Raw genomic sequence first — 12,634 nt, 5'->3', positions numbered from 1 at the left:
AATTTGATCGTTTCGGTTCAAAATTTATAAAAATTTTCGAATTTTCAAAACAGTCTTCACTGATGACTCATCAGATGAAAATTACGCGTCGATTTAGTCAATGAAAGAGACTTATTGATGATTATTCACCGAATTGGGAGAGAAAATTCGCTAATTTTTTTAGTCACTCGATTTTTGATAATTATTTCTTTTCACGTCTGGGTCATTCCACGTCAATTCGACCAAGAAATGATAGGGGGGGGGGGTTGGCGATTTTTTTGAAATTTTTTCTGTGGAAAGACCTTCCGAAGGGATGACCAATGGCACAAATCGCAGCCCTCTAGACCATTTTTAAAGAAATATCATCCATTTCAGCAGTGGATTACTCGATAACCGTAATACCTACCAAAATGGAACTTTTTCCCATAGTTAGGGGTTTCGAAAGGATTTTTGGTGATATTAAATTAGGTGATATCATAAAAATCAGTGTTGCCACTTTTTTCGTACAAAAAATTGGTTCAAAAAGTTTAAAAACGTAGTTTTTATATGGTTCCGAATCTCAAAGATTCTGAAAAAAATATATTATGGGCAACGTTTTGTGCTGACAACATATTAAAAAATTGAGATGGCACTTATTCCGCAAAGTTGATTTTAAAAAATTTGAAGTTTGCGAAAAAAATGCGATTTTTTCATTTAAAACGTGAAAAAAAGTTTTGATTGGTGAAGTTGACCCATTTGACCCCTATTTTTACGTATCTGTTGAAAAAGTTGAAAAAATCCTTTCACTCGATGAAATGAACTTCTCACAAAAAAAATCAAAATTCAAAAAAATTAAATTTTCAATTTCAAACATCAAAAAAAGTTTAACTTTGTTATCGTTAAAGTGGTAATAACTGGGAAAGGAAGATTCAGATAAGCGTGATTACTTACAAAGGGGATTACATGAGAAACTACCTAAGGGGGTTGAATTTGGCCTATGTCTCCTATTGTCACTAGACATGGGTATCCGATCTGATATTAACGAAAACAACTAAATGTTAGAATAATAATGAAATGAACACCTAACATCATTATTCTGATAATACTATTTATTGTACTAAAAGACATCAATACTATTATAATTAATCATAATGTGTTTAATTATAATAATCTCAACCTTTGTCCCAATATGTCAATCTATGATCCTTGCCATAAGATTGCTGCTGATTATGTAGTTCAATAGGACATCTATATCATCACGAGACAATGTAGGTAAGTGAATAGGTATTAATTGATATACCTATCTACGAGTCAGGATCCTTGCCCTAGGCCCATGGATACACAATAATAATATTAACTAATTGTGCTAACTTATGATTAACCAGTGGAGACACCACCATGTAAGTACCTACTCACCGAACACTGCCCATTGTCACACCACCTCTTTTCCTTAGCCTACCCCAATAATAGTGGCTGTCGGTGGCTGCTTGGTTCATGAGAGACACAAGTAACGTAACACACGCCCTACCTGATGATGTCCGGAATCATCTCAGATAGTCGCCAGAAGAGATAAATAGGTATTCGCGATAGGTATTAATTACATTTACGTTAATTATTACTCTACAGACAAATGAGTAAATCATTATAGAATTACCACATTAGAAGTGGGTTAAACACGAGTTAAATGTCTCATCGAGAGACTTATACATTTTATTTGACACTATGAAGACACAATGCCACTTGACACCTTATGCTGCAGACGATGGAAAACAAGTGAGGCTCGTGGCCAAAGTCTTATACAGAGAAGCCACGATCCAGAAGATCTGAGCTCACCCCTTTTATACATGATTGACAGATTTATGTATAAAACGGGTGTATTGTGTAAAGATACACATACCAAGTGATTTATGTGCATTATAATTTATGCGCATATAGTTCCCACGTTACGACGATTCCCCTAACCAGGTAATCTTTCCGAGAATGTCCACCTAGAGGGTGAAGGCATATTACACTATATCAACTTTATTCAGTTGTCTTATTTTGACCTCTTTCTGACGTATTTCATGAAAAAGTTGATAAAAATTACACTCACAACAAAAAAATAAAAATACCTTCATTTTTTGAATCTTTTCCAATTTTGATTTTTTTTGTGATGACTTCATTTCATTGAGTGAAAGGGGGTTTTCAACTTTTTCAACGGATACGTCAAAATGGGGGTCAAATGGGTCAACTTCACCAATGAAAACTTTTTTCATGTTTTAAATCAAAAAATCACATATTTTCGCAAACTTTGAATTTTTTAAAATCAACTTTGCAACATGGTACCATCCTAATTTTTTAATATGTTGTTCAGCATAAAAGGTTGTCCACAGTATATTTTTTTCAGAATTTTTGAGAGTCGGAACGATATGAAAACTACGTTTTGAAACTTTTTGAACCAATTTTTTGTACAAAAAAAAGTGGCAACACTGATTTTTATGATATCACCAAAAATCCTTTCAAAACCCTTAACTATGGGAAAAACTTCCATTTTGGTAGGTATCACGGTTATCGAGTAATCCACTGCTGAAATGGATACTTACCTAATATTTTAGGTTCACTAAAAACTTTGACATCCCCTGGCTGCCTTTAAAAGTGGGCTAGAGGGCTGCGATGTGCGCCATTGGTCATCCCTTCGGAAGGTCTTTCCACAGGAAAAATTTCAAAAAAATCGCCGAACCCCTCATCACTTCTTGGTCGAATTGAAGTGGAATGACCCGGCTATGATTAAACAAAATCGATGAAATTCATTTGATTACTTTTTGGGCACGCTTCGACCATAAAAACGATGCTCCAAATGGAAAATAACACCGTTGAAGGTTTCTGCAAGCGATACCCATGGGTTTACAATAACTTCGTCAGAATATGCCCAACTTTCGCCTGCTATAATGAGGAATGCCGGACCAGTTGCCGTATAGTAGCTCCAGTTGGCAAAGTAACGCTGTAAATATTACAGATTTAAGTAGGTACAGGTGACAAGATCTAAATAGGTACACGAACAGGGTGGACAGAAATATCGTGAACCCCCACAAAAGTTTTCTGCTGAATATTTCGGTTGGTGACAGTGATGTGAATGACAATAATGATAGCATATGATTGGTTGTTGTACTGAGATGATAAGTCTCCACCAACCATATGCATCAGAATTCTATTTCACGTTGCCAACCCATATTTTTAATGAAAAAATTTCTCGGGGGTTCACGATATTTCTGTCCACCCTGTACATACAGGATGTGTAAGTACATGCATAACCAATCACATCGAAAAAAAAAAAAATTTTGATCAACTTGAAAGTTTTAATTCAATAAGCTGGAGGCGTTTGTGTTTTGTTAAAAGTGTTGCAAAATCGTTGTAAATATCAAGCGGTAATTTATTTTTTTTTAAAAAAGGTCAAATTTCGATTATTTTCGAGTCGTTGGACAATATCTTGTCGAACTGCCGAAGAAACGCTCGCTATATTCCTTTTTTATGGTTCACTTTGCTCAAAAAATTGAATTTTTCAAAAACTTTGCCAATAATTTGAAAATTATTGTTGATTCTAAGTAATGCTAAAAAATACAGATCATGTTAACAGGTTGAAATCCTAAATCATTCGCCTACCTGATGCCAAGTTTCTCCATTGCTTAGATTAAAATGATCCAACTTCTGTTCAAAATACTGATCAGGTGGTGTTTCTTCTTCTTCGCCATCGGAATTTGGAATTGAGTCTCTTGAACTATGACTTAATCGTCTACGACCAAACACCATCTCAGTGGAAAACATCACACTTGGAATTAATAAAACCCATATCTTCGAGTTGATGGCTTCAACGAGCAACATGATGTCTGATAAGCAAATAAGATTTCTAATGAACTTGATGAGAGTTTATTCGAATAGTCTCAATTGTAGTCGTGAAGTAGGTAATGCTGACTTGAAAGTAGGTGTACGTAGTTCGGTTAATGAATTAAATTTTCTGTCGCTGGTTTGCATTTCATTTTCTCTCGTTACAATTACAGTTTACCGTATGCCTACACGTGTATCTCCCCCCTCACTGTTTTCGTTATTTATAGCAATCCTTTGTCGATCTAATAGCAATGGTGACGGAACATTTTACAAAATACAAAACAGAGTCGAAAAATAGACCCAAAATATACCACAACAATTAAAATTTTAGGTGCTGAAATTTATTTTTCGATTTTTGACGAATTTTTAAAAATTTAAATGGCCAAAAATTCATAGAAAAAAAATCAAAATTTCTGTAAATTGACCTACATAGCTGAAGTTTGATTTATAGGCTATTATTGACCATCGGAGTCGATTCGTGATGGTATTGAACCGTTTTGGAATCTCCAGCGAGTGTTCGGATTCCCCAATTTTGAAAAAAATGAGTATTGAAGTGTCTTCTCCAAAGAAAGTTTCAAAATGTTAGTATGTTTTTTGCTCGAGTTGACATAATAAATTTCAAATAAAAAAAAAGTCTGACAAAATATTAGCATCAAGATGTAATTTTTGAAAGTTTGACATGATTTCAGCAATTCAATTTTTCAAAGTTTTTAAAAGTCTGACATAATGTCAAGAGTTCGTCGGAATTTTTCCTCAGTTTGTAAAAGTCAAGCAAAATTGTCAAAACGTCGCAAACTGTTCTTTTGTATATCTTCAGCCTTCGGGTTCATTTATTTTGCAACCAGGACTGCACTATATTTTTAATTTTCTTTCTTGCCTCTTTGACTTCGTCTCTTTCTTTATCATAGTAGTTTGTATCACTGCAATGTGCGGTTCCTAAAATGGTAAAATGACTGCTTAGATCTCACCATGTAGGTATACAAATCAGTGATCGAGTTGGTGAATATTATAAATCATACCATTGATAAATACGACCTCGTAAGGAGAATTTTCGCTTTCAACTCGAGTTATTCCAAGAGGATGCCATGGATCTTTGGATCCATGAACGAATATGAGGTTTCCAACGTTTACTTGCAATCCTCCATAAATAGTATTTGTCCGATAAATACCATTTTTCAGTCGTGTTTCATTGAATCTGAAAATTGTTTTAGTTTCATCGATAGGTAAAGAAATACGAGATGTATTTTCTTGAACAAACTTACTCTGGACCAAATACTTTCTCGCATATTTCCACGTTTTGTTCTGAAGGTAGGTGAATTCCAAATGTATCCGAGGTCGTGGTAAAACGTTGATAGTAACCAAATTCTGTACACGTTTGGTAAAACCATTGTCTTTCTAACACAAGTTGTAAAATAATAATCGATTAATCATAATAAAATAATTCGTAAAAACTAACATTTTGAAATCAATGATTAGTCAAACATTTTTTCAGAAGTATAGGTAATCAATTGTTCAGAAATTCATGTTGAGATGTTTAGATACCTAGGTACTTGTATTTTTGAGTTTTGAGAACTTTTTCCCCTCCTAGAGTATAGAACCGTTGCTTCAATGAGTCCTGAACTCAAACTAGTACCGCTTATTAGAATTGTGGATAATGGAATAATTCAGTTAAATTGTGTTTAAAATGGTTAAGAAACACTACTTTTGAACCATAATTAATTCCTCAACCACTACAGGAGCTGATTGAATTGGATAAATTTTATGATGCCTGCTATCTCTTGTAGAGTAGAAGTGACACAGACGGCGGCGACGACTTAGGTAGGGAGCAATTTTTCAGCAATCTACTGTCAATACAAAGTAGGTATCTAATCAATTTTCCACTGCACTATACTTACATAGAACAAGAAGTTGGGATATTATTTATTTTGCTGAAAAATACTAACCACCACTTCCCGCTAGAATGGTATCGATGTCTGTTTTCTTCCACTCTTCGATGAGAAACTTATCATCGTGATGTGCGCAATTCCAATCGTTTTGCACCAAATTTAACACATGGACAGCAGCGTATAGGTTAAGCTGTTGAAGAATGAAAATGAAACCAAAGATTGCAAATGTCAATGATATCAAATCCTAATCGAGTCACGTACTGCTGAGGCATCGGAATAGGTCATAATGTCACATAGAAACTCAATCGATCTCCTGGGAGGTATTTCATTGTTGGATTTTCGATGACCTTTGTCGTATTGGGCAATGTAGGACACCCTGTTTGCCAACAAACGGAAAAATGACGCTATTTCACTTAATTTGTCTTGCAATTCGGTGCATAATCTGTAAAATAAGACGTCGTCTCACATTATTATAAATCTTCTCCGTTTCACCTCTTGTATAAGAAATAGCCATCCATATACAAAATATCATAGATCAGTAAACGTGTTATGTAGGTTTATTAAGCTTACAGGAATAATTTAGTGATGTGTTTTCGGCCTGCTTCAGTCTTAATTAAACGATCCAATTCTTGAGTAGCTTCGGCAATTCTGCTGGAACAATTTGGATGGTACGAGTCCAACGACGCTTTGACAACTTCATAGTATTCTTCAAAAATGAATCATCATTAATATACCCACTGGTAATTTTGTGAAATCCACAGGTTTGATACAACAAAAAAAAAGTTAAATTTCGAAACCAGCACTTCTGATACGTCAAGTTACCATTATTGGTCACTCGAATTTTCCTGACATTTGAGAGCATAATTAGGCATACGACTCGGCTCAGCTTCTACCTACCTACCTTCATCAGATTGTCTTTAAATTTGAAAAGGCACTCATAATAAGTGGAATAAAAAAAATTTTTATGAATGTGCGATATGAGGAGCATTTCGAATTGGTTTTAAGGATTTAAGCAGTGTCTGTTTCAAACTCTGGTTTTAAATAGTGTCTGTCACAAAAACTGGTCTTGAACAGTGGCTGTCACAAACCCTGGTTTTTAACAGTGTCTGTCACATACACTGGTTTTACACAGTATCTGTCACGAACCCCGGTTTTACACAGTGTCTGTCACAAACACTGGTTTTACACAGTGTCTGTCACAAACACTGGTTTTACACAGTGTCTGTCACAAACACTGGTCTTAAACAGTGTCTGTCACAAACACTGGTTCCAAACAGTGCCTGTCACAAACACTGGTTTTACACAGTGTCTGTCACAAACACTGGTCTTAAACAGTGTCTGTCATAAACACTGGTTTTGACCAGTGTCTGTCTCAAACACTGGTTTTGAACAGTGTCTGTCACAAACACTGGTCTTAAACAGTGGCTGTCACAAACACTAGTTTTGAACAGTGTCTGTCACAAACACTGGTTTTACACAGTGTCTGTCACAAACACTGGTCTTAAACAGTGTCTGTCATAAACACTGGTTTTGACCAGTGTCTGTCTCAAACACTGGTTTTGAACAGTGTCTGTCACAAACACTGGTCTTAAACAGTGGCTGTCACAAACACTAGTTTTGAACAGTGTCTGTCAAAAACACTGGTCTTAAACAGTGGCTGTCACAAACACTGCTTTTGAACAGTGTCTGTCACAAACACTGGTTTTAAGCTGTGTCTGTCTCAAAACACTGGTTTTGAACAGGGTCAGTTACGAGGGGTAGTCGGAAAGTAAGTTTCACATGGCTGGAAAAGTATGAACACGTGGACATTTTTTGACCAAAATTGGAGGAAGTATAGCTCAAACATTCAACCAGATCTGACAAAATTTATTCTGCATTTGGGTGAATCGTTCGTATTTTACAGTGTGATTAGTAGAGTACTGATGAAAAACACCCGTCCAAATGTAGTATTTAGCAAAAAAAAATTTTTTTTCAGTTGTACCTAATAATTATGAGTAAAATTCATCATGAATTACTCAAAAGATATCATACTACTGTTTTTTCAAGTTGATACGTTATTTGGCGCTGTAAATTGTTCATGTGATGGTTACAAAATTTCTGGTGCTGAGTGACTTTTGACAATGCCGACATTCAGCAGATTATCACTGAACAATCTACTTGATTTGGATTTTGATTGAACCAAAATAATGTCACTATGTTATGTCTTGAGTGGTTCTCAATCAATTTTCCAGAGAATTTTTCTTTTGATAGCTTGGAAAATTAATTTTTTCTAAAATATAATTTTTGGACGGATGTTTTTTATCAGCACTCTACTAATCACGCTGTAAAATGCGAACAATGCACCCAAATGCAGAATAAATTTTGTCAGATCTGGTTGAATGTTTGAACTATATTTACTCCAATTTTGGTCAAAAAATGTTCACGCGTTCATACTTCATACTTTTTCAACCATGTGAAACTTACTTTCCGACTATCCCTCGTACAAACACTGGTTTTGAACAGTGTCTGTCACAAACACTGGTCTTAAACAGTGGCTGTCACAAACACTAGTTTTGGACAGTGTCTATCACGAACACTGGTTTTTACGGTGCATGTCACAAACAGTGGTTTCAAACAGTGCCTGTCATGAACACTGGTTTTAAGCAGTGTCTGTTTCAAACAGTGGTTTTAAACAGTGTCTGTCACAAACACTTGTTTTTAACAGTGTCTGTCACAAACACTTGTTTTTAACAGTGTCTGTCCCAAACACTTGCTTTTAACAGTGTCTGTCACAAACACTTGTTTTTAACGGTGTCTGTCACAAACACTGGCTTTGAACAGTGTCTGTCACAGCAGTGGCTGTTTCAAACACTGGTTTTGAACAGTGTCTGTCACAAACACTGGTTTCAAGCAGTGTCTGTCACATACACTGGTTTTACACAGTGTCTGTCACATACACTGGTTTTACACAGTGTCTGTCACATACACTGGTTTTACACAGTGTCTGTCACAAACACTGGTCTTAAACAGTGTCTGTCACAAACACTGGTTGTAAGCAGTATCTGTCTCAAACACTGGTTTTGAACAGTGGCTGTTACGAACACTGGTTTTGAACAAAGTCCGTCACAAACACTGGTTTCAAACAGTGTCTGTCACATACACTGGTTTTACACAGTGTCTGTCACAAACACTGGTCTTAAACAGTGTCTGTCACAAACACTGGTTTTAAGCAGCATCTGTCTCAAACACTGGTTTTGAACAGGGTCTGTTACAAACACCGGTTTTAAACAGTGTCTGTCACAAACACTGGTTTTAAACAGTGTCTGTCACAAACACTAGTTTTAAACGGTGCCTGTTTCAAACACTGGTTTTAAGTAGTGTCTGTTTCAAACAGTGGTTTTAAACAGTGTCTGTCACAAACACTTGTTTTTAACAGTGTCTGTCACAAACACTTGTTTTTAACAGTGTCTGTCACATACACTGGTCTTAAACAGTGGCTGTTACAAACACTGGTTTTGAACAGTGTCTGTCACAAACACTGGTTTTGAACAGTGTCTGTCACAACAGTGGCTGTTACAAACACTGGTTTTGAACAGTGTCACTGGTTTTGAACAAAGTCTGTCACAAACACTGGTTTCAAACAGTGTCTGTCACATACACTGGTTTTACACAGTGTCTGTCACAAACACTGGTTTTAAGCAGTATCTGTCACAAACACTGGTTTTAAGCAGTATCTGTCTCAAACACTGGTTTTGAACTGGGTCTGTTACAAACACTGGTTTTAAACAGTGTCTGTCACAAACATGGGTTTTAAATAGTGTCTGTCACAAACACTAGTTTTAAACGGTGCCTGTTTCAAACAGTGGTTTTAAACAGTGTCTGTCACAAACACTTGTTTTCAACAGTGTGTGTCACAAACACTTGTTTTTAACAGTGTCTGTCACATACACTGGTCTTAAACAGTGGCTGTTACAAACACTGGTTTTGAACAGTATCTGTTACAAACACTGGTTTTGAACAGTGTCTGTCACAAACACTGGTCTTAAACAGTGTCTGTCACAAATACTGGTTTTGAACAGTGTCTGTCACAAACACTGGTCTTAAAACGTGGCTGTCACAAATACTGGTCTTAAACAGTGGCAGTCACAAACACTGGTTTTGAACAGTGTCTGTCACAAACACTGGTTTTAAACATTGTCTACGCCGGTTTCAAACAACGTCTGTCACAAACACTGGTTTTAAACAGTATCTGTTACAAACACTGGTTTTGAACAGTGTCTGTCACAAACACTGGTCTTAAACAGTGTCTGTCACAAATACTGGTTTTGAACAGTGTCTGTCACAAACACTGGTCTTAATACGTGGCTGTCACAAATACTGGTCTTAAACAGTGGCAGTCACAAACACTGGTTTTGAACAGTGTCTGTCACAAACACTTGTTTTTAACAGTGTCTGTCACATACACTGGTTTTACACAGTGTCTATCACGAACAATGGTTTTAAACAGTGTCCGTCACAAACATTGGTTTTAAACAGACATGTAGTTCAGCCCTTTAGGGCACCCGAAAAGTGTGTCAGGAGATTCCAAAATGGGAAATTTGATCCAAATTTAGGTCAATGGTGTACTTTTAACGTATATTTCATGGTATTTTACGATAAAAAAAAATCTACCTAAATCGACTCCTTTAAACGGGAAAAAATCATGAAAAAATCATGAAAAAATCTCTTTTTTCTGTATTTTTGAAAATAAAGCGCCTGCATAAAAAATTCTTTGCTCTTTTGACTGATTCGCTCAAAATGATCCATCTGTAAAAATACCTTCTTAATTACCTCCGAAGTCCTTTTTGGCCAGTATTGGGGCGCTCGAAGCAACCGCACCATGTACGAGAGAGGGATACTTCATGCGAACCCACGCAGCTAAACTCCCAGCGTACGAACATCCAAATACAATCCACTTGATATCATCAGACAAATAGTACTGCTTAGTTATTCCTTGTATGAAATAGGCTATATCAGCTAATGCTTGTTGACTGCTCAAATAAACCAAATTCTCGGTTCTGGTATCACTGCGTGGGAAAATACTTAATCAACTTATAGATTTTGTTTTAATTGAAGAACTCTGGCGATTATACATAAAACAAAACACGACGATTTCTTCAATTTTTCTTCACAAAGAGAACGAATAAAACCCATTGATTTACTCAATGATAGTGACTGATCTTGATTTTTGATCATTTCTTTTCACATGCTATGATTACACAAAATCGATGTGGATAATTTTACTTGAAATTGATTTGATTACTTACTTTTTGGGCACGCTTTTGCCATAAAAACGATGCTCCAAATGGAAAATAACACCCTTGAAGGTTTCTGCAAACGATACCCATGGGTTAACAATAACTTCGTCAGAATATGCCCAACTTTCGCCTTCTATTATGAGGAATGCCGGACCAGTTGGCGTATAGTAGCTCCAGTTGGCAAAGTAACGCTGTAAATATTACAGATGACAAGATTTTTTTGATTACCCAACTAGAATATTTTAATTCAATAAGGTGGAGACGTTTGTGTTTTGAAAACGATGTTGCAAAATCGTCGTAAAAATCAAGCGGCGATTTATTTTTTAAAAAAGGTCAAATTTTGATTATTTTCGAGTCGTTGGACAAAATCTTGTCGAACTGCCGGAGAAGCGCTCGTTATACTTATCCCTTTTTTATGGTTCACTTTGTTCAAAAAATTGAAATTTTAAAATAATATAAAAAAAATGTTTGCCAATAATTCGAAAATGATTGTTGATTTTAAGCAATGCTAAAAAGTATCTAGTTCAAGTTAACAGGTTGAAATCATAAATCATTCACCTACCTGTTGCCAAGTTTCTGAATTGCTTAGATTAAAATGATCCAACTTCTGTTCAAAATACTGATCAGGTGGTGTTTCTTCTTCTTCGCTATCGGAATTTGGAATTGAGTCTCTTGAACTATGACTTGATCGTCTACGACCAAACACCATCTCAGTGGAAAACATCAAACTTGGAATTAATAAAACCCATATCTTTGAGTTGATGGCTTCAACGAGCAACATGACGTCTGATAAACAATTATGATTTCTAATGAACTTGATCGAGTTTATTCGAATAGTCTCAACGGTAGTGGTGACGTGACGTAGGTAATGCTGATTTAAGAGTAGGTGTAGGTAGATTCGGTTAATGAATTAAATTTTCTGTCGCTGGTTTGCATTTCATTTTCTCTCGTTACAATTACAATTTACCGCATGCCTACATTGTAACTTATTGGACACGTTTATCATCAATTAACTTGTGTCCCCCCCCCCCTTCAACACTCTGTATTTGTTATTTATAGCAATCGTTTGTCGATCTAATAACAATGGGGAAGGATCATTTTACAAAATATAAAAGATAGTCGAAAAATGACCCCAAAATGTACCACCAGTTAAAATTTCAGATACTGATATTTTTATTTTTCGATTTTTGGCGAATCTTTAAAAATTCAAATTTGGGTTAAAAATTTGTGGAATGGATATTAAAATTTCTGTTATTTGACCGAGTTAGCTGAAGTTTGATTTATAGGCTATTTTTGACCATCGGAGTCGATTCGTAATGGTTTTGAACCGTTGTGGAGTCTTTATTTCAAATAGGTATGTAAAAATAAAAGTCTGACAAAATATTAGCATTACATTACCTAAGATGTATTTTTTGAAAGTTTGACTTGATTTTAGCTATTCAATGATGTTTTCCAACATCTTAAAATTTATATAGGTATTTTTAGGAATTTTCCCCGAGTTTGTAAAAGTCAAGCAAAATTGTGAAAACGTCGCAAAGTGGTCGTTTTTTTCAGTTTTTAAAATCTGAAATACTTATTATACTTGATGTCAAAATTCCAACGTGAGTTTCTTCAAGTTTTCAAGACTTTTTAAACTCTAACCACAAACTTTCA

General features: G+C 35.6%; 1 protein-coding gene across 1 annotated transcript; it reads right to left on the bottom strand.

Moving 5' to 3' along the window:
• Positions 1–4,463: 4,463 nt before the first annotated feature.
• LOC135837014 (putative serine protease K12H4.7) lies at positions 4,464–11,784 on the bottom strand. Its single transcript, XM_065352133.1, has 9 exons — positions 11,544–11,784; positions 10,991–11,172; positions 10,515–10,750; positions 6,276–6,411; positions 5,967–6,147; positions 5,763–5,895; positions 5,082–5,214; positions 4,839–5,014; positions 4,464–4,755 (listed from the first exon to the last, which is right to left on the bottom strand). Exons 1-9 carry the CDS (start codon positions 11,760–11,762, stop codon positions 4,646–4,648), a joined length of 1,506 nt encoding a protein of 501 aa, XP_065208205.1. The 5' UTR covers positions 11,763–11,784; the 3' UTR covers positions 4,464–4,645.
• Between the last annotated feature and the right edge of the window lie 850 nt (positions 11,785–12,634).

This window comes from Planococcus citri, chromosome 2 (genome assembly GCF_950023065.1).
Source record: "Planococcus citri chromosome 2, ihPlaCitr1.1, whole genome shotgun sequence".
NCBI lineage: Eukaryota > Metazoa > Arthropoda > Insecta > Hemiptera > Pseudococcidae > Planococcus > Planococcus citri.
This window is presented reverse-complemented; position numbering and strand designations above follow the sequence as displayed.

Coding starts and splice junctions, on each gene's coding strand:
- LOC135837014 (XM_065352133.1), bottom strand. CDS start 11,762: ATGTTGCTCGTTGAAGCCATCAACTCAAAGATATGGGTTTTATTAATT. Junction 6,412..10,514: donor GGCCAAAAAGGACTTCGGAG/GTAATTAAGAAG, acceptor TCATTTTTGAAG/AATACTATGAAGTTGTCAAA. Junction 6,148..6,275: donor CACATCACTAAATTATTCCT/GTAAGCTTAATA, acceptor CTTATTTTACAG/ATTATGCACCGAATTGCAAG.